The following is a 23,378-nucleotide window of genomic DNA, read 5'->3' as shown; positions in this document are numbered from 1 at the left end:
AAGGAGATTTCAAGAGGTGGGCCGGTGGGCTTTGCCCCAATTGGAGTGAAGGGGGCCCGATTGGAGGTGGGGCTGGCTGTGGAAAAGGGCTATGGGAGGTTGTTCGGCCAGCCCCACCCCTGATTGGTGTGAGTGGGGAGTGATCAGGGGCAGAGCTGGCTTGGGGGAGGGGCCCACAGGCCTATCGGGGTAGTGGGGGCCCATTGGGGGTGGAGCTGGCCAGGTGGAGGGCCTGCAGGCAGTTGGCTGGCTGGCCCTGCCCCTGATCAGGGTTGGGGGGGCAAACTGGGGTGGGGATGGCCAGGGGGAGGGGCTGCAGGAGGTTGGCTTGCTGGCCCCATCCCCTATTGGGTTAGTGGTGTTGATCAGGGGTGAGGTAGCTGGGGGGAGGGACTTCAGGCCGATAGGGGTGGTGGGAGCCCATCGGGGGTGGGGCTGGCTGGGGGGAGGGCTGCAGGAGGTTGGCCGCCAGCCCATCCCTCTCTTGGTGTGGGGGGGCAATCAGGGGTGGGGCTGGCTGGAGGGTGGGGCTGTGGGCCAATCAGGGGTGGGCTGGCCTGGGGGAAGGGCCGTGGGGGGTGTTGGCTGGCCACCCCACCCTCAATCAGGGTGGGAGAGGCCGATCAGGGGCGGAGCTGGCTGGGGGGAGAGGCCGCGGGAGGTTGGCTGGTAGGCCCCACCCCCTGGTCGGGCCGGTTTGCTGGCCGCAGTGAGCATCATAGCAACTGGTTGTTCTGGTCTTTATGGCATTGTGGTTGCTGGCTTTTTATATATATAGATGAGGATTTCTTTATATAATTGGTCACCTAATTTTTGGCAGTTTGTGTTGCAAATATTTTCTCCATTATAGATTATTTTTCCATTTCATTTTATAGTGATTTTGAAATTTGGCAATGTTTTTTATGGTTTATGTATGTTTATATCTAGTTTAAGAAATCTTTGATGCCTTTGTTTTGTCTTGTAATTTTACTACGAATATTTTAAAGTTTAACTTTTTACATTTAAAAGCCTTTAGTCCACTTGTCATTAATTTTTGTGTATGGTGTGAAAGAGGGATCCCATTTATTTTATTTTACTTCCATTTATTGATCAATGTATTCTTTCACTGATCTATAAGGCTGTCCTTATCATAAGTTTCCACATATTGGGGGAGAGCTGTTATAGTCTGATATTTTTGTCTGAGTCTATATTACTACCACCCTTTCTTAATGAATACAAATGTGTACTATGGGTTATATCAGGTAGAGATAAAACCCTTTTTTGTATTTTTCAGGAGTATCTTAACTATTAATGAGTTATTGCTCTTTCATACAAATGTTAAAATTGGCTAGTCAACTTTTCTAAAAATATTGCTACTGGTAGTTATATTGGAATTGGTTTATATCTATAGTACCATTTGTGGAAAATTGCTATTTTAATTAAGACATTTAAAAATCCTTCTCTTGAGCACATAAGGATATTAGCACACACTAATATTTTTGTTCTCATTTTTAGCCTAATAAATTGACAATATTATAATTTTATTGTATTATAGATAGAGTTTGTTTAGATTCACCCTTTTGATTATCATTTATTTGGCTTACCACTACTTGCAATTTGGTCCTTTATTTTGAGATTATTTTCTTTCTTCCTGAAGTACCTGCTTTAGAAGATTTTTATGGTGGGAGTCTTTGATGATAAAACTCTATTTTTAAATTGGGTTCCTTTACTTTAAAAATAGTTTAGTTGGATATAGAATTAGAGATTGACTTTTAAAAAAATATTATTCCAACATTTTTTCCAACATTTAAAAAATATTATTCCACTGACTTTTTGTTTACAATATTGCTGGTGACTAGCTGTTGTTGTAATAGTCATCTTTGAAGATAGCCCCCATTTGTTTTTCTGACTTCATTTACATTTCTTTCTTTCTTTCTTTCTTTCTTTCTTTCTTTCTTTCTTTCTTTCTTTCTTTCTTTCTTTCTTTCTTCTTTCTTTCTTTCTTTTTTTTATCTTTGGTTTTCTTTCTTTCTTTCTTTCTTTCTTTCTTTCTTCTTTCTTTCTTTCTTTTTTTTATCTTTGGTTTTCTGCTGTTTCTCTACCATGTGACTAGGTGTGTGTTTCTTTTTATTTATCTCTCTTAGGATTCGCTGTATTTCTTGAATTCCAACCTATCTCCAATTCCTGGAATTTCTCAACTTTTGTTTCCTTAAACATTTTCTCTCCCCCTTTTTTAAAAAAATTATCTCCATAAAAAAAAATTCTGATTGGATGTAAAGTAGATATTCCATTTATTCAACAAATAATTTTTGAGCACCTACTGTGTGATGGGCACTTTTTGTCTCCAGGGTTATATCAATAACAAAACTGTCATCATGAAAATAATGACGACATGAAATTCTTGACATCATGAAATTTACAATAAAAGGCACAATATATTACAAGGTGATAATGCCTAAGGGATATGGAAGATCAAAATGCATATATTGCCTCCTGCTTTTTTTTTTTAATCCTCACCTGAGGACATTTTTTTTTCATTAATTTTTAGAGAGAGTGGAAGGAAGAGGGGGAGAGAGAGAAATACCGATGTGAGAAAGACACATTGATTGGTTGCCTCCCGCATGCCCCCACCAAAGCTGTGAGTTTGAAACCGAAGTACAAGGTATAGGCCCTTGACCAGAATTGAATCCGAGACCCTTCAGCCTGCAGGCCAACGCTCTATCCACTGAGCAAAACCGGTTAGCGCTCTCCTGCTTTTTAAAAAAGTTTAAACATAAATGTTTTATCAGGTATGCCTAACAAAATAGCATGTGTTCTTGATCTCATATAAACTTGACTGTACCTTCTTAACCTCCCTTTTACCCAGCAATGGATGTAATCTTCCAGAGAGAGCCTCACAGATCTACAACTCCCTTAAATAGAAATCTATTTTTCTGTTAGTGTTAGAAACTATTTGTGTAAGCGCCTTTGTTTAAGATCATTTTATTTACCAATGTTAAAAGGACATTGATAGTTTTCAATTATAAAACACAGATGTCAAATTAAATGTTCTCCAAAGCCTCTTCCCAGTTTGAAAATGCATTCAGGTCGAAAGGTGAGAATGGCATACAATTTGAAGAGGGTGTTATGTACAAAAAATAATTAACATCATAAATACAAAATTAGGTACAGAGTCTTACAAGGGTCCTATGCAAATGAGAGATTAACCAAAGATTAACCTTTAATATGTTAATGAGAAGTCTACCATTGTGACACATATTAATTAATATATACTCAATTTTCTTATATGTGAAATGTCACTCCAGTTTTTGCTTTATATGTAAATACAGATCATAATAATAAATAGATTATAGTAAGATCCATATATGTCATGTTCCAAATACCAGCCTTTGGATATTTCATGTCCCACAGTATCCCAATAGCAATCTGCGCCAGTGAACAAATAGTCTTCTACTCAAATGGTCAGCTTTGACTTTTGGATGTGTTCTGGCTCATAATGTTTCCTCTTGCTATGGTCATTTATAATGAAAACAAGTGCTAGTTCACTACTGCATATTAAGTCACTTATCCATACTTCATGTTATCAGAATTTGAGGGGGATTTTTGAGAGGAAAAGAATATTTTTAAGTAACAAAGAAAAAGTAAAAATATTTTTAAAGGAGCAAAACAACTCAAAACATAATCATGAAAATCTAGATGCAGAACTCTTTTACATATATATTTCTATCCTGATCTTTAAACTTGTCATCCTCAGAAGAATTCTTCTGAGAGCAAATTTTATCATAGAGAAAATATGAAGCAATTACTGAAATAAATTGTCAAATATTTTGGACTTTATATTGAGCAGTGTTTGTATTTTCTGTTTGTAGCACCCACAGGTAAAAGCATAATATAATCTCAATCTTTCCCTAGATTATGATGGGTGGAATACTTCTCCCTCTCCTGGGAGCCTAAATTTGCCACTTGCTGTAGATTCCCAAGGTCTTTTCAGGAAAGTTACATGGGAAAATGAGATTAGAATTTTTCTTTTCCTGAATATTTTCAGGTGAATGACCCCTAAATTTTTCATTAAATACTAGAGGCCCGGTGCATGAAATTTATGCACAGAGGGATCCCCTCAGCCCAGCCTGCACCCACTTCAACCTGGGACTCCTCGGGGGATGTCCGACATCCCTCTCACAATCCTGGACCACTGGCTCCTAACTGCTCACTTGTGCCAGCCTGTTTGCCCCTAACTGCCCCCCTCTGCCAGCCTAGTCACCCCTAACTGTCCCCCCCCCGCCAGCCTGGTCATCCCCAACTGCCCCCCCCCGCGGGCCTGGTCTCCCCTCACTGCCCCCCCTGCTGGGCTAGGTCATCCCTTCACTGCCCCCCTTGCCGGCCTGGGAACCCCCACGCAGCCTGCTGTTCATTCATCTGGTCATCCCTCACTGCCCCCACTGCTGGCCTGGTCTCCCAACACAGCCGGCTGTTCGGTCATTTGGTTGTCCCTCACTACCCCCCTCCCCCGCCAGCCTGGTCGCCCCTCACTAACCCCCCCCCCTGCTGGCCTGGTCACCCCACACAGCCTGCTGTTCAGTCGACCAGTTGTTTCGGTCGTCACAGTTACTGCCTTTTTATATATATATAGATAGGTGTGGTTTTAAACTTTTGCTGAATTTAAAGCTATTTTAACTTGCATCATAAACTGAAACAGGTTAGTATTTAATTTTTATATCTGGATTTAGTAATTGACAAACTACTGATAGTATATTCTACATTGTTATTTCTCAAAATATAGTCCAGAAGCCATCTGGATTGCAATTACTATTGATGTTCTTTTTAGTAATAATATATCAGATCTGTGGACTCAGAATTATGTAGATCAATGGGAAGAGTGGAAGGGTCTGTATTTTGTAATTTCCCTATGTTATGAATATTCAAATTGGGGAACCACAGTTTTATATCATGATGCCTAACACATGGCATGCATGCCTCCACTTCCTTATTGCATATTCATTGTGGAAATTACTAATTGGTTGCAATATTCTTTCCTACAGGACTGACATAAAACCATAATGCTCAACACAGAGCCTAGGCAGATGGATGGCTTGACAGATAAAATAACCTCCCTTGAAACTATTCTTTGGCAACATATTTTTTAAAACATAGTTAAGAATTTGGAGATAAACACTGATATTCTTTAGTTTCAAATAGGTGTCAGAAAACTTTGCACAAAATATTGTCTATAAGGCTTCAATTAGGGGAGAAAGCAAGTCTGAATTTATGAAGTCATTAACTCTGGAAACCGTATTCATAATAACAAAAAGTAATCGACTATGGAAGAAAGCATAAAAGAAGATACAGTTTTTTGAAGGGCATAGTAGAATGAGACCATTAAATACTCTTTTTGAATCCACTTTGTAGTTTCTGAATGCTTAAATGTGCATTGTATAAATTATGTTCATAATTATGGCTTAAAATACTCATTAAAAGATAAGGTATTTTTCATACATTATGTTCAAGGCAGTTTGTGATATGTTTTAGAAAGTTCCCCAACAATGAAGTTAAAGTAGAAGGGGTACATGGAATGTAAGCTTTTTGCTAAATGATAAAATTAACAAAGAATTTTCAATCTTAATATTTAAAAAAATCGTTTTTACAATCCATATTTACTTTGTTTTATTCATCTATTACAATACTTTTTACTGAAGACATTAGTTAATAGTCAATATTTGCACATTATCTTGTCTTATCATACTCTAGAAAGTCAAACTTTTTATAATATGACTAGTTTTATGTAGTGAATTTAGAATTAGATGAGAAATTTAGTGTCAATAACTCCTATAAAATGATATTTTTTAAATGCCTTTGACAAATATGTTAAGGGTGATAATTTCTTACTGAAATAGTAAATAAAAAATATAAAACATATTTATTGTTTTTTTAATAGCTGCACAGACTGGACTCTGTAAATATTCAGATCTATATTCATACAGTATAAAAATAATGGCCCTGGCGCTGGAGGGTTACAGTTTTGATTCTCGGTCAAGGGCATGTATTGGGGTTGCAGGTTTTAGCCCTTGCCCTCATCGGGGCTTGTGGGGGAGGCAACCAATCAATGTGTCTCACATCGATGTTTCTCTCTCTCTTTCTCTCCTCTTCCCCTCCTTCATTCCTTTCCACTCTCTAAAATGCAATGGAAAAAATATCCTTGGGTGCGGCTTAACAACAACAAAAAATGATAGTAATGACTTATGAGTTCTAAAGCAAATAAATCCTTTCACAAAATTACTTTTGGCCATTCTTTTTTTAAAAAAATATATTTTATTGATTTTTTTACTGAGAGGAAGGGAAAGGGATAGAGAGTTAGAAACATCGATCAGCTGCCTCCTGCACACTCCCCACTGGGTATGTGCCTGCAACCAAGGCACATGCCCTTAACCGGAATCGAACCTGGGACCCTTGAGTCCGCAGGCTGACACTCTATCCACTGAGCCAAACCGGTTAGGGCACTTTTGGCCATTCTTTAAAAAATATTTACATGTTAACATTCATACATAAGCACAAAAATCAGTTAATATTTTATATATTTAAAAAATGTAACCATGTGGAAATCTGTTGATTAAAATTTTTAAAATATGTATCATCTTTTTTTTACTTAAAATATTAATAAAAATTAATTGTTTTAGGTGAATATGTTGACCTGGCAAACTAAGGAGGCGATTTCAGAGACATTCTTTAAGGGAACTACTTATGACAAACATACCATCAATTTTATGGCCAAATTAAAACAATTTCTATCAGATAAATTTCAAACTTGCTCTTTTTCTTACTGGAATTATGGCAACAAGCATTGGACTTAAAGTCAGGAGATATGACTTCTAGTCTTGGCTTCTATTTGGTTAATAATTATTATAGAGGAAAATCATGTGGTTAAAGAAATATAGTTGGACAAGGTTGTTCATGTTGAGATCCTGTGAACATCTGGAAAAGAAGCACTAACACTAATTTCATGTATGGGGAGAAAGAACTTAAAATAGATCAATTAAAATAAAGACACAAACTTTTACAGATGCCTATATCATCTTTATATTTGAAGTATTAACATTCAAGTACTTTATGGACAATAAAGATTCTTGCCTCCTTATGTTTTGTAAACTATTACATTAAGGACCATTATTGTGTTTTATCTAAAAGGCAATCTCAAGTAGAAAAATTCATTAAGTGCTTCTGTAGGCTCTAATTATCTATAATAATAAAAGTGTAATATGCTAATTAGACCAGACAACCAAATGACCTTCCGGTCATCCTTCCGGATGACCTTCTGGACGAAGCCGGGGCTGTGAGGGCTGAGGCAAGCTGCCACAGTTGCGAGGGCTGAGCCCCTTGCATGAATTTCGTGCATTGGGCCTCTCGTAACTTATAAAAAGAAACATTTCAACTGTTCTTGTTTTAACAAATTTCACACTATCTGACTTTCCTTAAACTTTGCTCTAAAAATAACATGGAATAGTTTGGGGAACACTACTTTAAAAGCAATAAATTTTTTACTGAATAACTCTACAACTCTAGTTAAATGTAACTAGAATATAATAGTGGGTTGGAGTATCTTGCCCCTTTTTTAATGATACCTTTACAGAAAACATGATAGCTTCTTTGCCTCTATTTTTAGGTTGATATCATCTGTAAAATCCTAAGTAAGTTTGACCAGTGATTAAATGATAGCTTGGTAGGTCTTGATAACCTAACTTTATTTGAGAGTAGACCTCTTTTCATAATTTACAAAACAAGCCCTTGAGATTTATTTAGCTGTACTAACACTTTCTATTTAAATATGTTTAAATAGTTCAAGCTTAATTTTATCTATAATACTAATGTAAGTTTTTGTGTAAGAGTAACTTTTAACTTTAATCTTTTGTAACATTTTTAGCTCTTTTATTTCTAATTATTCTGACTTACTACAATATTCTCATGAATATTATTTAATTTTTTTCCCTTTCACTTCATTTCTTGATATTACTCAATCATACATTTTTTTTCATCCCAGTAACTAAGAGAATGTATAATAATTTAAATTTTATACAGTCAAATTACAAAGGAAGTAGATTTGCAAATTAACTTAATTTTATCTCTGTGCAATATCCTATCTACTTTGTTTGCATTATATATTATGTTTGTTAAATATAGTTCATGTTTTTTGTCAGGACTGCTGATCTTTTTTAGTCCAACTGTATTGAATAGCTAAGGATAAGGAGTTTACAAACCTCAATTAAGTAATATTATGGTAAGTTCCCTGAACTGTTGCAAATTACATTAGCAGAAATGAATGAATTAACTTATTTTTAAAGGATAGAGTTGTAAAAGAATAAATAATGCAAAGGTAACACTTCCTGTGGTATTGGATTTAAGAAGAATTTCTAAGGCTTTTATCATTCATTGACACGTGGCGAAGGGATTTCATTCAAATCAGTTTTTTCCAGTTCTTCAGAGTTTTCATTAGTGGTATTTATCATTCACAAAGCTCTGATATAACAAATGCTAATAATAAATGAAAAAGAGAATCTCATTCAGTATCAAAGAGCTAGCTCCAATTGGGGGGGATATTAATATTCATAGCAACAATATTTTTCCTGTAGAATTCCGCATGCTTAATGTACTTTTGAAACACACGCACTTGGATGCAATTCTGTTATTTTAAATTGAACGTACTATGCTTACCCTCATGTCTTAATATTCAGGGAGACAGGACATGACCAAGAAAATAGGTATGAGACTGTGACTACTTTGATAAATAGAGAAATTTTTTAAGTCTTTGGTTAGGAATTAATGGATTATCTAATCAAAAATTATATTAATTCCACAAGTAATGAATATGAGTAGAAAACATTAACAGATGATGAAACTTCTTATTTGGTAGAGAAAGGAAGAAAAAAATCTTAAGAGGAATTCAAGAAACATGTAAATGAATCTTATTTAAATATTTGTGCATTTGTCATTTTTAGTAAATAAATGATTGAGGTAATTCCATGATAAAATATTATGTGTCACATTTTTTCTCTTTTAAATTGCATGGTTATATAGAAGTTTATCTTAATATAAGAAATTCTTCTTGTGTTATTAAATAGATTTTCATGTTTACAACCCAAAGTCTATCTCACGATATCCAATTTTGTTAAGTAGTGCTAGTTCGCCAATGGTGTATATGTTCCCAAAGTAAATTTAAAGTTTTAAGAGGATCCATTGCCTTACAATTCTGATTTTACATTTTTGTCCTTTTTTGCTTATTAAAACTCCAGTTGTGTTGAGTGCTCAGGATTCTGAGAAGCAGTTAGTCTTCCAACTAGTGAAAGACAAGAGGTAGTAGCCTGTACTTTTGTTTGCCCTTAACTATTCAATTCTCAGATATTGACCAGTGGAACAAAGTAATTGAGCAACTAGGAACACCATGTCCGGAATTCATGAAGAAATTGCAACCCACAGTAAGAAATTATGTGGAGAATCGGCCTAAGTATGCAGGACTCACCTTTCCCAAGCTCTTTCCAGATTCCCTCTTCCCAGCGGATTCTGAGCACAATAAACTCAAAGGTAAGCCCACCAGGGATACTTGAGAACCGCTATGTGGGCGATGGGCTAAACATGCAAATGATAGAGACATATCTCTAACGTGAACTACCTAAGTTTAAGGAAAGGTATTTCTTTTTTTTTATTGTATTAGAATTTTATTGTGTTGACTATACTTGAAACAAGTATTGGGTAAGGCTGGGAAATCTTTATAATAGTGAGGCTTCCCTTATGATGGTGTTTATTGCAAGAGGATCCAAACTGTAATATAATACAATTACAATCATGAATATAATTACGACTGTGTGGTGTTGAGGGAATGCAGTAGGAAATTAATTAGAGACAGGTCATTCTAGGATTCCTCCAAGGGGTTCTGATTGATTCAGGGAGATATCCTGGTTCAGGAGAGGTATTTCTTAAAAGATCTTTCTTACAAAGGGCAAGTGGTGAGGATTTTAGAACTGACTGGATATCCAGGGAGAAGGATAATACTGAAGTGTGCAACAGTGGTCCAGGTTAATTATTTCATGGGGCTTATTTAGAATCTTAAAACTATTTTGTTCTGTAACTAAAGGACCAATGTAACATATCAAAATCATTGTTCCGATTCTTTTTTATTACCTGGAAAATATTTTCAACACAAGTTGTTTTGTAAAATCTTGGAGAAGCAGGTGTCTGAGTTTTATTGTATGTTAGGGAATGCTTAGTCACCTTTTTTTTTCCATTTAGAGTGACACATGGGATTTTACCTACACATTTTATATTCAATATAAACACTTTCATTAATAAGTATTTTTTCAAATACTTTGTCTATAGCTGTGAACTTTAGTAACAGATCTTAGTTTCTTCACCCACAAAATTGGGATAATAATGCCTCAGTCGTAGGAATAGAGACAAGGAATTTGGCAAAGTTATAAAGTATAATATAAATAAATTTCTAATTCTTTTTGTAACAGGACATTTCTGAGATTTCCCTTCTGCCTGGGCTCAAATTCTGGCACAATAAATACTCAATAACTGTTAGATATAAAAATAATAAATGTATTTATTATTATTGAAAATGATCCTATACATTATAAAAACACACACATACTTTTGAAATTTAACCCCAAATATTCAGGGGGAGCAATATATTAGTTACATATTTATTTATTTATTTAAAATATATTTTATTGCTTTTTTACAGAGAGGAAGGAAGAGGGATAGAGAGCTAGAAACATCGATGAGAGAGAAACATCGATCAGCTGCCTCCTGCACATTCCCACTGGGGATGTGCCCGCAACCAAGGTACATGCCCTTGACCGGAATCGAACCTGGGACCCTTGAGTCCACAGGCCGATGCTCTATCCACTGAGCCAAACGGTTAGGGCTATTAGTTACATATTTAATTTCAAAGCTTAATTTGTAACGACTATGGATGTAAATGAGACAGGGAAACTACAATGTACTATTATTTCCCAGGCTCTTACCATCTCCTCCAAACTTTCATCCGGCGTGTCCTCAATGTGCAGCATTGTTTTTGTGTCTGTGGCATTACCCAGCTGCATTTCTTCCTTCAGCTGCCTCCACCAGCTCTCTGAATGGCAATAGTCTAAATCATTACTAAATCTACTGCTTTTAAGATCAACATTGTCTATATACAGATCAAAGAAGATCTATGCCTATATGCAGATCTGTGGATCATTCTGCAACTCCCCCCAACCCCCACTTAACAACATGTCCATGTGAATATATATATATAGATCAACCTCATTCTTTGAAATTGCCATATACAATTCCATGGCACAGTTGTATCAGAGGTCATTTGGTTGCTCTATAGATGGAAATTTAGACTGTTTTAAAACTTTTTTATTCCATAACCAATGCTGAAATGAACTTCCCTTCTATGTGCATTACATGAACATGTGCAATCATTTCTCTACACTGTATACTAATAGGTAAAAGTGGAACTGCTGAGTCATAAGGTATTCACATTTTAAACTTTAATAGATACTGCCAAATTTGCTCCCTAAAAATCTGCATCAATTTACATTCCCACCAACATGAATGAAATTACTTGGTGTTCCTGGACATTACACCATCTTTTATTTTTGCAAATCTGCTGGATAAAACATATTTCATTGTTTCATTTTATGTTTCCCTAATCACTAGGTGAAGTTATCTGATTTTGGGGATGAAGGTACTACTTGTTTTTTTATTTCTTTTTCTTTTTCTTTTTTTATTATATATTTATTGACTTCAGAGGGAAGGGAGAGGGAGAGAGAGATAGAAACATCAATGGTAAGAGAGAATTATCAATTGGCTGCCTCCTACATGCCCCCTACTGAGGATTGAACCTGCAACCTGGGTATGTGCTCTGACTAAGAATTGAACACTGACCTCCTGGTTCATAGGTCGACAATCAACCACTGAGCCACACCACTAGGCAATCTTTGTTTTCCTAATTTCCTCTTCCTCCGACAAATGTCCTTGCCAAAATAAAAATTTTATTAATTATTTTTCTTATTCGTCATTTCAGCCAGCCAAGCCAGGGACTTGTTGTCAAAGATGCTAGTGATTGACCCAGCCAAAAGGATATCAGTGGACGATGCCTTACAGCATCCATACATCAACGTCTGGTACGACCCTGCTGAAGTGGAGGCGGTAAGGCCTAAGCTTCTTTTACTTTCCTTCCACAAACAAATCATAGTAACCGGGTGCTCAGTGGTAAAAAGTGAGAGAATTAGAAACCCAACGAGCATACCAAGGACCTTCATGAAATCCCTAAGTCACAAACTTATTACTTCCCCTCTAAAAGTTTTCTTCTAGCCGTGTTTTAAATGTATTTCTTTTTCAGGATTTCCTGTGAGAGATGGTGATTTAGTCCAACAAACCTTAGCGGTCCATGAGATATTTGCATTTGTTTTTGTTAAATTGTTAACTCTTCCTTTGTGTTTATTATCAGCCTCTCCTGAGGCAAACTAAGCAGCAGAAAATGTGATAGAGGATAAGTTACTTTCCCTCTATTTCCTTAATAAGATGCCTTCAGTAAAGTTTAGTACTGAAAACATTTAGATTTATAAAGCTTCCACCAGGCCATTGGTGGCTTTGTGAAACCTTGCATGAATTAGATGAGAAAATTGGATATTCCAATAAGGACAGTATTTCAGGTTCATTCTAAAATGACTACCACAATAAGATGTATCTCCATATTTTAAATCTAGACATAGTTTAAGAATCCCCTTGGAAGCATAACTCTCTTCTTTCTTTCTTTAAAAAACAAACAAACTATTTTCCAGCCATTTAATATCTTCAATCACTTTCTTACATCTTTGCCTTTCTCCTTTTCTCTGTGTGGCATCAGGGCTGTACAGCGCAAATGGGGTATTGGTATTGTTGCCCATGTGTGTTTACAGGGCTACTATTGGAGATGCCCTTCTGTCCCTCTTTTAAATGGTAATATCAGCAATATTACCTTGTACCCAAAACATCAAAATCTCTTCAAATTCTTAGAACACCTGTACTAAATTATCTCATTTTATTTCACATAATACCTTCAAATTATTTTATTTGAATTGGTTCTTAATCTTCTATTTGGAATGCTCTTTTTGTTTTTTTCTCTTGCATCCTTTCTTCTACCCCAAGTTAATCTTGCTCCAGCATAGTTTTGCTTTGTTTCAATTTCATTTTGTGCTTGCCCATGTCAGAGATGCTAGATTCAAACTGACATAGTTCTTACCCTTTCATTCTTTTAAAAAAATTTTTTTTATTGATTTCAGAGAGGAAGGGAGAGGGGGAGAGAGATAGAAACATCAATGATGAGAGAGAAACATCCATCGGCTGCCTCCTACATGCCCCATACATGCCCTACACTGGGGATGGAGCCTGACTGGAATCAAACCCAGGACCCTTCAGTCCGCAGGCTGATGCTCTATCCACTGAGCCAAACCAGCTAGGGCACCCTTTCATTCTTCATTGGAGAAGTGAGATGTGATAGATGGGAGTGAGGAGTAGGTAGAATCAAATTTTATAGACATAGCATTTAAAAATCTACTTCTCATAGTAACCCAATCCTTAAGCAGTCACACATTTCAGAGACACTTCGGTGATAAATTAGTCTTCCAATTCTGGAGACGGGTGTGCAATCCTTGATGACATTTTCTTAAGATCTGCCCTCCTCAGCACTTTTACAGCAATGTAACTTCATTTTGTTTCAAATTAATTTTTAGTTGCTTGAGTTTTACAAAATAAAAGCCCTAAAATTAAATACTTAAATTACAATGCTCTTAGAACTAAAAAATTAATGTTCTTACAACTAAAAAAAAAATAGTCTTTTTCAATCTCTCACTCTTGGGAAATGCTTTTAAGGGTGTTCTTGGGGTAGAATAAAGTAATGAAATAAGTAAGATAGAGTATAATGTATGTGTATGGGACAATTAAGTATAGTCCCAGAATTTTTTCTGTGATGATTTTCAAGAAAATATTTTAGGTTATGTTGATAAATTTTTGAGGCAAACATACATTATTTGAAATTGTTGCTCCTTGTTGGTTTTGGTAGTTCAAATCATGTGGCATACTTTTCTTAGATCTAGACCAGTGATGGCGAACCTTTTGAGCTCGGCGTGTCAGCATTTTGAAAAACCCTAACTTAACTCTGGTGCCATGTCACATACAGAAATTTTTTGATATTTGCAACCATAGTAAAACAAAGATTTATATTTTTGATATTTATTTTATATATTGAAATGCCATTTAACAAAGAAAAATCAACCAAAAAAAATGAGTTCGTGTGTCACCTCTGACACGCGTGTCATAGGTTCGCCATCACTGGGCTAGTGTAATGTATGCAATCTGTTTTAATGGATTGTGGCTAGTGTTTAATTGGGGTCATAAAGTCTGCATTTGTAATTCGCTTGTAATTATGTTGCCTATAGAAGAGATGGTTGCTTAGAACCTATAACAGTATATTAATGAATAGTTTCAATGAGTTTTTAAACTTATTTTAATTCTTTATGAAAATTCATTTGAAGGATAAAGAGATGAAACTTAGGGTACTAAACTTTCAACCATGTCAATATTATCATGTTGGGGCAAGGATAGCAACAACACAAGACGTATGAATTTTAGGAGAAGGATCTGATAGAGCCTGAAGGTCAAGGAAAAGGGATCGATTAATACACAGAACAAGCAAGTATTTAGCACCTTGACTAAGATCATTAGTCAGACGAGGGTAAACATTTTACATCTAGACGTGTTGCAGTGAATGGGTTGGAATCCTGACCCTTGGGCAAGGTTAGTTTATTGCTCTATGGAACGTATCAAGAGGTCACAACTAAGGATGTTAGAAGCAGTGATTGCTATGCTTTCTGCAATACCCTTAGAATTCGTGCCTTTGTTATTGCATGGGAATATATATTTAAAGTATGATGACCGTGCTTTACAGACACATGGCAAAGCTATAATGGAATCACAAGTTTCCTGCCAGGACTGACAAGACTATTTCACAAAGTAAACTCTAGTGTGTCTCTATAATCCAAATAAATGGAAGTATGAAATAATCAAAATTTCCATGGTTATAAGTCATCAGAAGATCCAAGATTAGACAGCTTTTAAGTAACTTACATGATGTTAGAAAGAGAAGAAAATCAAAAGATGAAACAAAAATAAGGTCCATTGGAAGTAAGTAAACAAGTGGAGAGAGGAATAAAGGAGAAAGTGCAAAAGAAGGTGATGTCTTCAGAAAAAGTAGAAAGAATAGTAGAGAAATGCTGTGTGTACTAATCTATTAATCATACTACTATCTCATCATGTTTCCAAAAGTGCCAAAGTACCGAATGAAAAGAGAAGAGCATATGAATGCTGTCATAACTCTGAGGGAAATTATTCATGTTTTAAAAGTCGAATGTCAAGGTTAATAGTGATCTATCTGTGTAATAGCAAAGAAAGATTTTGAAGTTATAACTGCTCAAATTATTCACAAATTATTATTCAAATAAGGTTCAGAGTAATAAAATCATGTGCCCCAAAATGAGTACAAAGGCCACACTTCATGTCAATGCTATTTCATGAAACAACTGTGGGAGGCACTCTAACTCTGCTTCAGTGTTCATCAAGAGGACAAATATATCATACACACACCAATGTAGTGTATTGGGCTGTGTGCATCTCCACAGGTATAAAAGACGGGTTAGGTTTCAATTTCTCTTCTGTCATTTACTATGTGGTCAATTTTTTTTTTCGAATTAAAGAGTCACATTTATTGCAATCCGGGACTATGAGGGGTCATTCCCAAATCTCATAGTAGTTATTTGGTCACAGTTCCAGGGTTATATAGGCAAAAAATCACAAAGGTATTGATTACATTTCAGGGTTTGGAATGAGGAACCTGGTTCGCAAAAAAGCAGTTTACAGAAGCAGAAATTAAGCATGTTAATTACAGTTTTGGGTCTCCGGATCACTGAGTTGACAGAAACACATCATCTGGGACCGCTGGGTTGACAGGAACACATTATCTAGAGCCCTCGGGTCTCGAATCACTGAGTTGGCAGGAAGTCATTATCTAGAGCCATCGAGGCAATTTAGAGTAATTGCACTGTCCTGGTCTTAGGACCACTGAGTTGACTGAAACACATTATCTGGAACCCTCGGGTCTTGGGATAATTGTGCTGTCCTGGTTCCCAGGTACAGAGGAATGTGCTCTCTAAAACCAGTAAGATAACAATCAATGGGATAGCCATTCAATCGAATGGGATGATTTACACAGTTCAGAAAATCAAAGTAACTTTTCTATTGTTAAGCCAAACAACAGGGTTAGAGTTAAACTACAGTTTCAATCTGAAATGATTGCTACCATACTTCATTCCCCACTGGTTTTATGTACATGAGTCAAATCATGGACTCCTATCTGGTCAAATTTTTAAACCTTTCTGCCACTCAGTTTTTGTTGTTGTTGCTCTTGTATTTAAACTAAGATTAGGGAACAGTCCCGCTTACTGTGTAGTGTTCTTCTGAGAATTTTAAGAGTTAATGTTCATAAAGTGCTTAGAACAGTACTTGGCAGCCAGGAAGGGTCATATAAATTATTATCATTCTCATTATTATTACTATTATGACTTTTACATACAAGGCTTTACTAGCTTTTGATATAGTAAAGATAGGTATGTATATATTCAGGGAAAAAGACCAGCTGCCCATGAAACTGCAGAAATATTCTACAACATTAAAAAATAATCACAGGCCGGGGAGGGTTAGAAATCAACCGAAGGACTTGTATGCATGCATATAAGCATAACCAATGGACACAAGACACTGGGGGGTAGGGGAGGCCGGGGGAAGGTTAAGGGGGGGGGGGGAGGAGACATATGTAATACTCTTTGTAATACTTTAAGCAATAAAACAAAATTTTTAAAAAAACAAAACTTCAAGTCAAACCAAAAAGAAAAAAAAACTCACTTAAAATGATCTAGTTCCTACAAGATTTTAAAATATTGCTCCTTTTCCTTTTTTCTTTTTAGCTGATGTATATCCATTGCTACCTTCCAAGTGTAAGAGAATCCAGTGCCATTAATTTAAATAAAGATGCAGACATATGATACAGTTCATAAATCCTCACTGTAACTATTATTATGAAACTAAGGGATATTCAAGGTGGTTTGTGGGAATCACTTTGAATATTTGCCCTGTGCTCTGTTGGAGGGAAATATGGAAATAGTGAGGATTAGTTGCCTTGTTCCTTACCAGATTGGTGAGTGTAGACATCCTGCTAGGGTAGAGGGTGGTTTTCACCTTGCAACCCCTGGGAGTAGAGATGAAGAAACCCTTTCAGAGTATTTTCACAAGCTAAGGAGGAATTGATTAACAATGTCTCCCCGCAGATGAAAACAGGAATTAAGAAGAACATGAAATGTGACCATTTTTTTAAAGACACAGTTTTATTTGTCTCAGAAACTCCAGAACAGGCCAAGAAAGTGCTGAGGGCAGCAGCCTTACTAATGGTTTCTGCAGTTACTCTGCATTGCTAGGGGTGGGCGGGGGAGAGGGGGAGGAAGGAGAGGGAGGATGTGTTCAGTCACCACACCAAAGACATCAAAACCCCAAGCAATCATCAGACAGAGGCCAATTAAAGCTTATGGGGCCAGAGAAGGACGTGTCCTTACTCCTCAATTCATGACAAAAAGAAAGGATGACGACCTGATACTAGAAGCATCTAAGAGGAACTGGGCTGGGGCTAGGCTCACAGCCAGCAGTGTTCAGTCAGATCCACTGTTGTGCTGATGCCTTCGTGTCAGAGAGGCCCAGGAACAGTCCTAAGTGGTCGAAACATTACTCTGGGAATCTGGACAGGGGCAGGCTTAGCCAGTTAGGCAGCTAGTATCTAAGAGTCTGTTCTTGAAAACCCAGAGGAGGGGTGGCAAGTAACATAGGACCTTCTGTATTGCAGCCAAGTCAATGTTACAGGAGAGAATGTTAGAACAGAGGCTTGCACATGGGGCTCCAGCTGAGAAGTAGACTGGGGAGAGAGGCTGAGCATGTTTCGATTGGGAATAGAAGTACAGGTATCATTCTTACAGAGACCGAGGGAAAAATTGTGACTAATCCAATCTAACCAGTTTAGGTGGAGTGTGATTTGGGAAGCAAGGCCCATGCTGAGCTTGTATATAATTTCTTACCTGATTCAAGATTAATTTGGGAATTGGGATAAGGCTGGGTGGGACTAGCTGCACAGATCCTGAGGTAAACAATCTGGTCTTCAGATTCCCAGTGAGAGTGTAACCCAGGAAGCAGAGTGACACTTACATGTATTGGTGCTGAAGTTGAATGAAAATAAGCACTTAGAAAGTGTAAACCCAGAATAGTTAGTAATGTTACACATTTACTGTTTGTTTATAACATAAGGTAATTAACAGAGTCTTAAATAAATTATTAACTATTTCATTACTTTAGGGATTATGTTGTTATTATTATTATTGTTGTTTGCCTACAGCAAAATACTTTATAGGAACAATTACCCTGACTATTATATTAAGCTTTAATTGAAAGGCCATCATAGATTTTATGCCCTTTGAGCAGTCACTAACAGGCAGTATTTAACCTTCTTGTATTTTATTGGTCATTACCAAAGAAAGCACATGAAAGGGATGACCAACCATGCAGGAAATGCATTATTTTCAAAATTCTTGTGACATAGATGTCCATTTTAATGTGTGTATCTGGAAAATTATTCAAGGTAAATCCTAAATGAGAGCTTAGAGTTCATTGTAGAATGGATCTGTGTGTGCAGCAGTTCAGCAAATATCAACATTCAGAATATCAGCTCTACAATTGGGAGCAGCTACAGGAACCCAGGACCAGAAATTATGATGAAGACAGTAAAATAGGGCTAGACACGGGATTGGAGAATATTGAGAAGAGAATCAGAAGCCTGTGGTCAAAGTAGTACAGCTTCCAGAGCTTGGTGTGAACAGTCCCGAGTGAGAGTTGATGCAGATACTTGGACAAATCCAACAGGTCGGGTGGTTACAACCAGTTCAGAAGAGACATTTGGTTCAAAGTTAGAGGTCTGAGCAGATGTCACACTAAAGGGCCTTGAAGTCAAGAGCAGATACTTTTAGAACAAACCAGAAATTAACAACAGTAGAGAGCCCCTGCCAACCTTAGAGCAAGGAGATGGTTTACTGGAGCCCAGGCATGGGAAATGATGGCCTATCCCCTGGGAGCTGGGATTACAGACACAGAGGAGATACGGCAGCTTCTGGACAGAGCAACGGGGAGAAATGGCCTGGCTTCACCTCACTCCCTCATCTCCTAGTGATATCTCCCTCCTGTTGGCTGAAACTAGTCCTAAGCCACCTGATAGGTGATGCTGGAAACGCAGCTTGCAGGAGCCATCCTTGGAGATACAGAGCAGATAAAGGAAGGATGAGGGCTGTCTCTGTAGACAAATAGGTCCAGGGCTGGTAAGCATCTATTCATTTTTTCCTCATTCACATCTCTGAAATGCCCAACTACGTAAAATTAAGGTAACCAAGTAGTTATCCGCACTTAATTTGGACAGGAGAAGGCTTTGGAGGTTACTCAGGGGCCTCACTGGGTAAAAGTGTAGTAAACATTACCCCTAACAACCCCTAATAACTATCATTTCCTCAAGGATCTTGTGATTTCACAAGTTCTATACCAACCTGAGAATCTTGGCATAAGAGTATTTTTCATTGGGTTTTCAAATGAATGTGTGGACTTCTTTCATCTGTTGATGTTACTTTTTCAGTTGTTTGTTAGCTGGTTGAGGAGCGTATACTCTTCTGCTACCAAGTAGGTAAAATACACTAAAAAAGACATCTCCTTTTTGTCTTCTCCCTCACCCCTTTTTGTCTTCCTTCTCTTCTTAGCCTTTCCCCCTTTTTTTAAAAAAAATCAAGCTCTACAGAGCTGTTTACATAGACTTTGATTATTTGTTAACAGTTTTAGTTATTTTTTCATCTATCCTGTAAAAAGTTATTGAACCCAAATTGCGTGTCCCACACTGACTTAGGTGCTGGTGATCCAGCAGTGAATTTTATAAACAAAACACAAGGTGCTTGCTTTCATTGACCTTGGTGGGTTTTTATGTACTTAATAGCTATGGAAATATTTATTGAGTGGGAATCTTATAACTCATCATCTTTGGACATAAATCCCTCCAAATGTGGTATGGGATAGACTTAGAAAATAGGTCCAATTATATATGTATTAGATACATCTGTATATACATTTAGGATTAAGAAAAAGACTATGAGCTACCATGAATATAAACAGCATCTAATGTTCAAACAATTCATCAGTAGCTGTCTACTTTTTGGTGATAAGCCACTGAATAAATTATATATGTGCTTATTTTAAATATTTTTTATCTGGTGAATCTGAGTTTGTGTTATGTACAACATGAAGTACCTAGAAGAGATCATTTGAATGAGTTATAAATTAAAACATCTTTCTGAACAGGTTGTATCTCTCCCACTGAGATGAAAGGGGATTGAAGTCTTTGTAATTGACATTTTCCTTCTGTGAGTAATAGCAAAAGGTTAGGGCATGTCTCAGCTCAGCTTCTGAATAAGTAATCACCCTGAAATTCAGAAATGACTGTTTTTGTTTGCTGATTTCCCCCACAGCATACAGACACATGCTTAAAGCCTTTTGTAGGTGTTATTTTTGTTTGCCTTTAGTGTGCCTGAGAGAGAAGCCAGTTTGGATATGAAGTTTGTTATATAAAATTTAATAGTAACTCTCATACTGTAGAAAAGATTTTTTAAATATATAAATACACATAACCTGCAACATTTGAGTTATTTAAGAATTTTTTTGTAATACTCTGAATATTTTTATCGAGGAAGAAAAATTCTATTTCACCAAAATAATAAGAAACTAGTTTCTCTTAACATTTAATGGATGAAAAGCCTCCATTGCTTTTCATTAAAAGAAAAAAAGTGTAATGTGTCTGAATATGACCTGAGATTTTACTAGTGAGCTTATTACTAGTTTGCTTTTTGATGCTATTTAGCTGTACCCACTTTTAGTAAGTAAGAAACAAAACAAAACACAAAAATACTATTTTTTACATCCTTTCAATCACTTTTTTGCCTTGAATTTAAATTTAGAAAACTTATAAATAATTTTTTTCATATGTGCAACTATATGTATCATGACATGTGATAAAGCACATCAATTGAATTTTCTCAGGAAAGTCCTATATGGAGCTTTTATAAAGAGAATTACTCTCTAGCCTTCTCAGATTGTTTCTAGCATTTTAACAATAACATTAAAAAACCTGGCTGGTGTTGCTCAGTGGTTGAGCATCGACCTATGAACTAGAAGGTCATGGTTCCATTCTGGTCAGGGCACATGCCCTGGGCTCGATCCCCAGTAGAGGGCATTCAGGAGGCAGCCGATCAATGATTCTCCCTCATCATCGATGTTTCTATCTCTTCTCCTTCCTCTCTGAAATCAATAAAAATATATTTTAAAAAACCACTACCAATGAAAAATATTACATATTTATACATGTAGGACAAACTACCCCATTACAGAGCGTGGGAAAGGATGATTGACTATGACACCTGAAGCTTGTAATGTTAGTGATTTCACTCCATAGTATAATATAGCGTCCTCTATGTGTTTCAAGTGTGACAATTAGTTTAAGTATTTCCCAAGTGCCCGTCACCAGTCTAGTACGTAATCTGTGTGAAGGTCATGGGTGACTTTTTGTTCTCAGCAGTTGGGAAGGGAGAGGAATTGCTGACTGAGTGCTGCTGGGAGGTGAAACATCATCATTCCCTTCTCTCCATTCCCAAATTGCCATCATTTAAATTCTGTTTTTCAGACTAAATGTTCCTGTGAATTCTTTTAAATATGATTTTTCTCTACTCGCATGCAGTTAATAAGCTGGCTGAGTCCCTCTCTCAGCTGTTCTCTCCATCTGTCCTGACACAAGGACTCCCTCTTTGAGTCTTATGATTTCTTATTGCAGCATGCAGCATGCTGTGAGACAGCGAGTGCCGCACGCCGGCAGGCTTCACTTGAGAAATAGTTTAGTGCCATCTATCTGTCGTGGAAGAGCCTTTGAGGATGGAGTGGAACTCCAAGTCAGTTTGTTAGACTCAGAATGTATGTGAATTTAGAAATAAATAGGAAGAAACACGAGCCACGATGAATATGAATTTGATGCACTCTGATTACGTGTTTAATTATAGAAAGAGCAATTCATATTTTGTGGTTCTCATTTGCTTGGTGGAAGTCAAATCCATGTCTAATTCCTAATATCGGCCATTTGTGGAATTCTAAATTTCCATCTGTTCATGCTGATGTATTCTTTCAGCAGCAAAATGTGAGCAATTTACTAATTGCCTTCCAGAGAAAATATAACTTAGCATTACATTTCCTATGCCCAGTGCCTCAGCTGGTAAGGATAGCTTTTGAATCACATTGGGATCGTTTTTGATGCCACGCATTATGTTGGTAGGAGCTTGTCAAAATGTTTGCTGTAGATAGATTTAGCCACCTGCTTTTAGTGGCCCCTCTCCCTGCATGACTTACAAGAAGAATATGTACTTCACTCAAACACTAATTCATTTGTCTCTAATTTTAGTGAATTATTCTACTGAAAATAAACATTCTTCTTGCTTTCGAATCATTGGTATATTCAGTGCCCACTGAAAATACGAGGTTCTGGACTGACTAAGCCGCACCAGTTGAATAGTTCATTTTCAGGAGATAACTGTTTTGCTGATGGGTGGAGTCAGGTTTTGCTTTCATATACTAGTATTACTTTGAGCCCTTTCGACAGTGACTACTGTTAATCTCTTGAATAGACAGACCACTGAAGGAGAAGTCTTTTAAAAAGGTGGTGAGGGAGCCCAGCTGGTGTAGCTCAGTGGTTGAGTATCGACCTATGAACCAGGAGGTCACAGTTTGATTCCTGGTAGGGGCATATGTCCAGGTTTTGGACTCAATTCCCAGTAGGGGGCGTGCAGGAGGCACTTAATCAACGATTCTCTCTCATCATTGATGTTTCTATCTCTCTCTCCCTCTCCCTTCCTCTCTGAAATCAATATATATATACATATCAAAGGTGGGGAGGAAACGAAAATTATTTTTCTAGAACATTCTACATCTGGTGCTCTCTGAAACCCTGAGTTATAACGTCCTGTTGGGATCTTCTTTCTTTTCTTCTCTCTTAGTTGATCTCTTAGGTATTGTGAGATCCACTTACTTAACTCAAGGGAATAAGAATTTGTGAGAATATATTTTCTTTTCTTAGTATTTTCATCCTGGAAAGAAAAATATTATCTAATGGTGACATCTGCCTCGAGTGCCGCAAAGTAGTGTAATCTATAAACTGTGGAAGA

The 23,378-nt window shown here is 36.8% G+C and overlaps 1 protein-coding gene across 5 annotated transcripts in view; it reads left to right on the top strand.

Moving 5' to 3' along the window:
* The window catches only part of MAPK10 (mitogen-activated protein kinase 10), a 273,125-nt gene that overhangs the window by 214,736 nt on the left and 35,011 nt on the right, over positions 1–23,378 (top strand). For 4 of the 5 annotated variants that reach the window (XM_023750290.1, XM_006084581.3, XM_006084583.3 and 1 more), the window contains exons 10-11: positions 9,364–9,546; positions 12,041–12,165. In XM_023750290.1, coding sequence (XP_023606058.1) covers positions 9,364–9,546; positions 12,041–12,165 — 308 coding nt within the window. The remainder of the gene's footprint in view (positions 1–9,363; positions 9,547–12,040; positions 12,166–23,378) is intronic. The other variant, XM_023750291.1, reaches the window with a different exon arrangement.

The sequence above is a fragment of the Myotis lucifugus genome, unplaced genomic scaffold, assembly GCF_000147115.1.
Source record: "Myotis lucifugus unplaced genomic scaffold, Myoluc2.0 scaffold_12, whole genome shotgun sequence".
Lineage (NCBI taxonomy): Eukaryota > Metazoa > Chordata > Mammalia > Chiroptera > Vespertilionidae > Myotis > Myotis lucifugus.
This window is presented reverse-complemented; position numbering and strand designations above follow the sequence as displayed.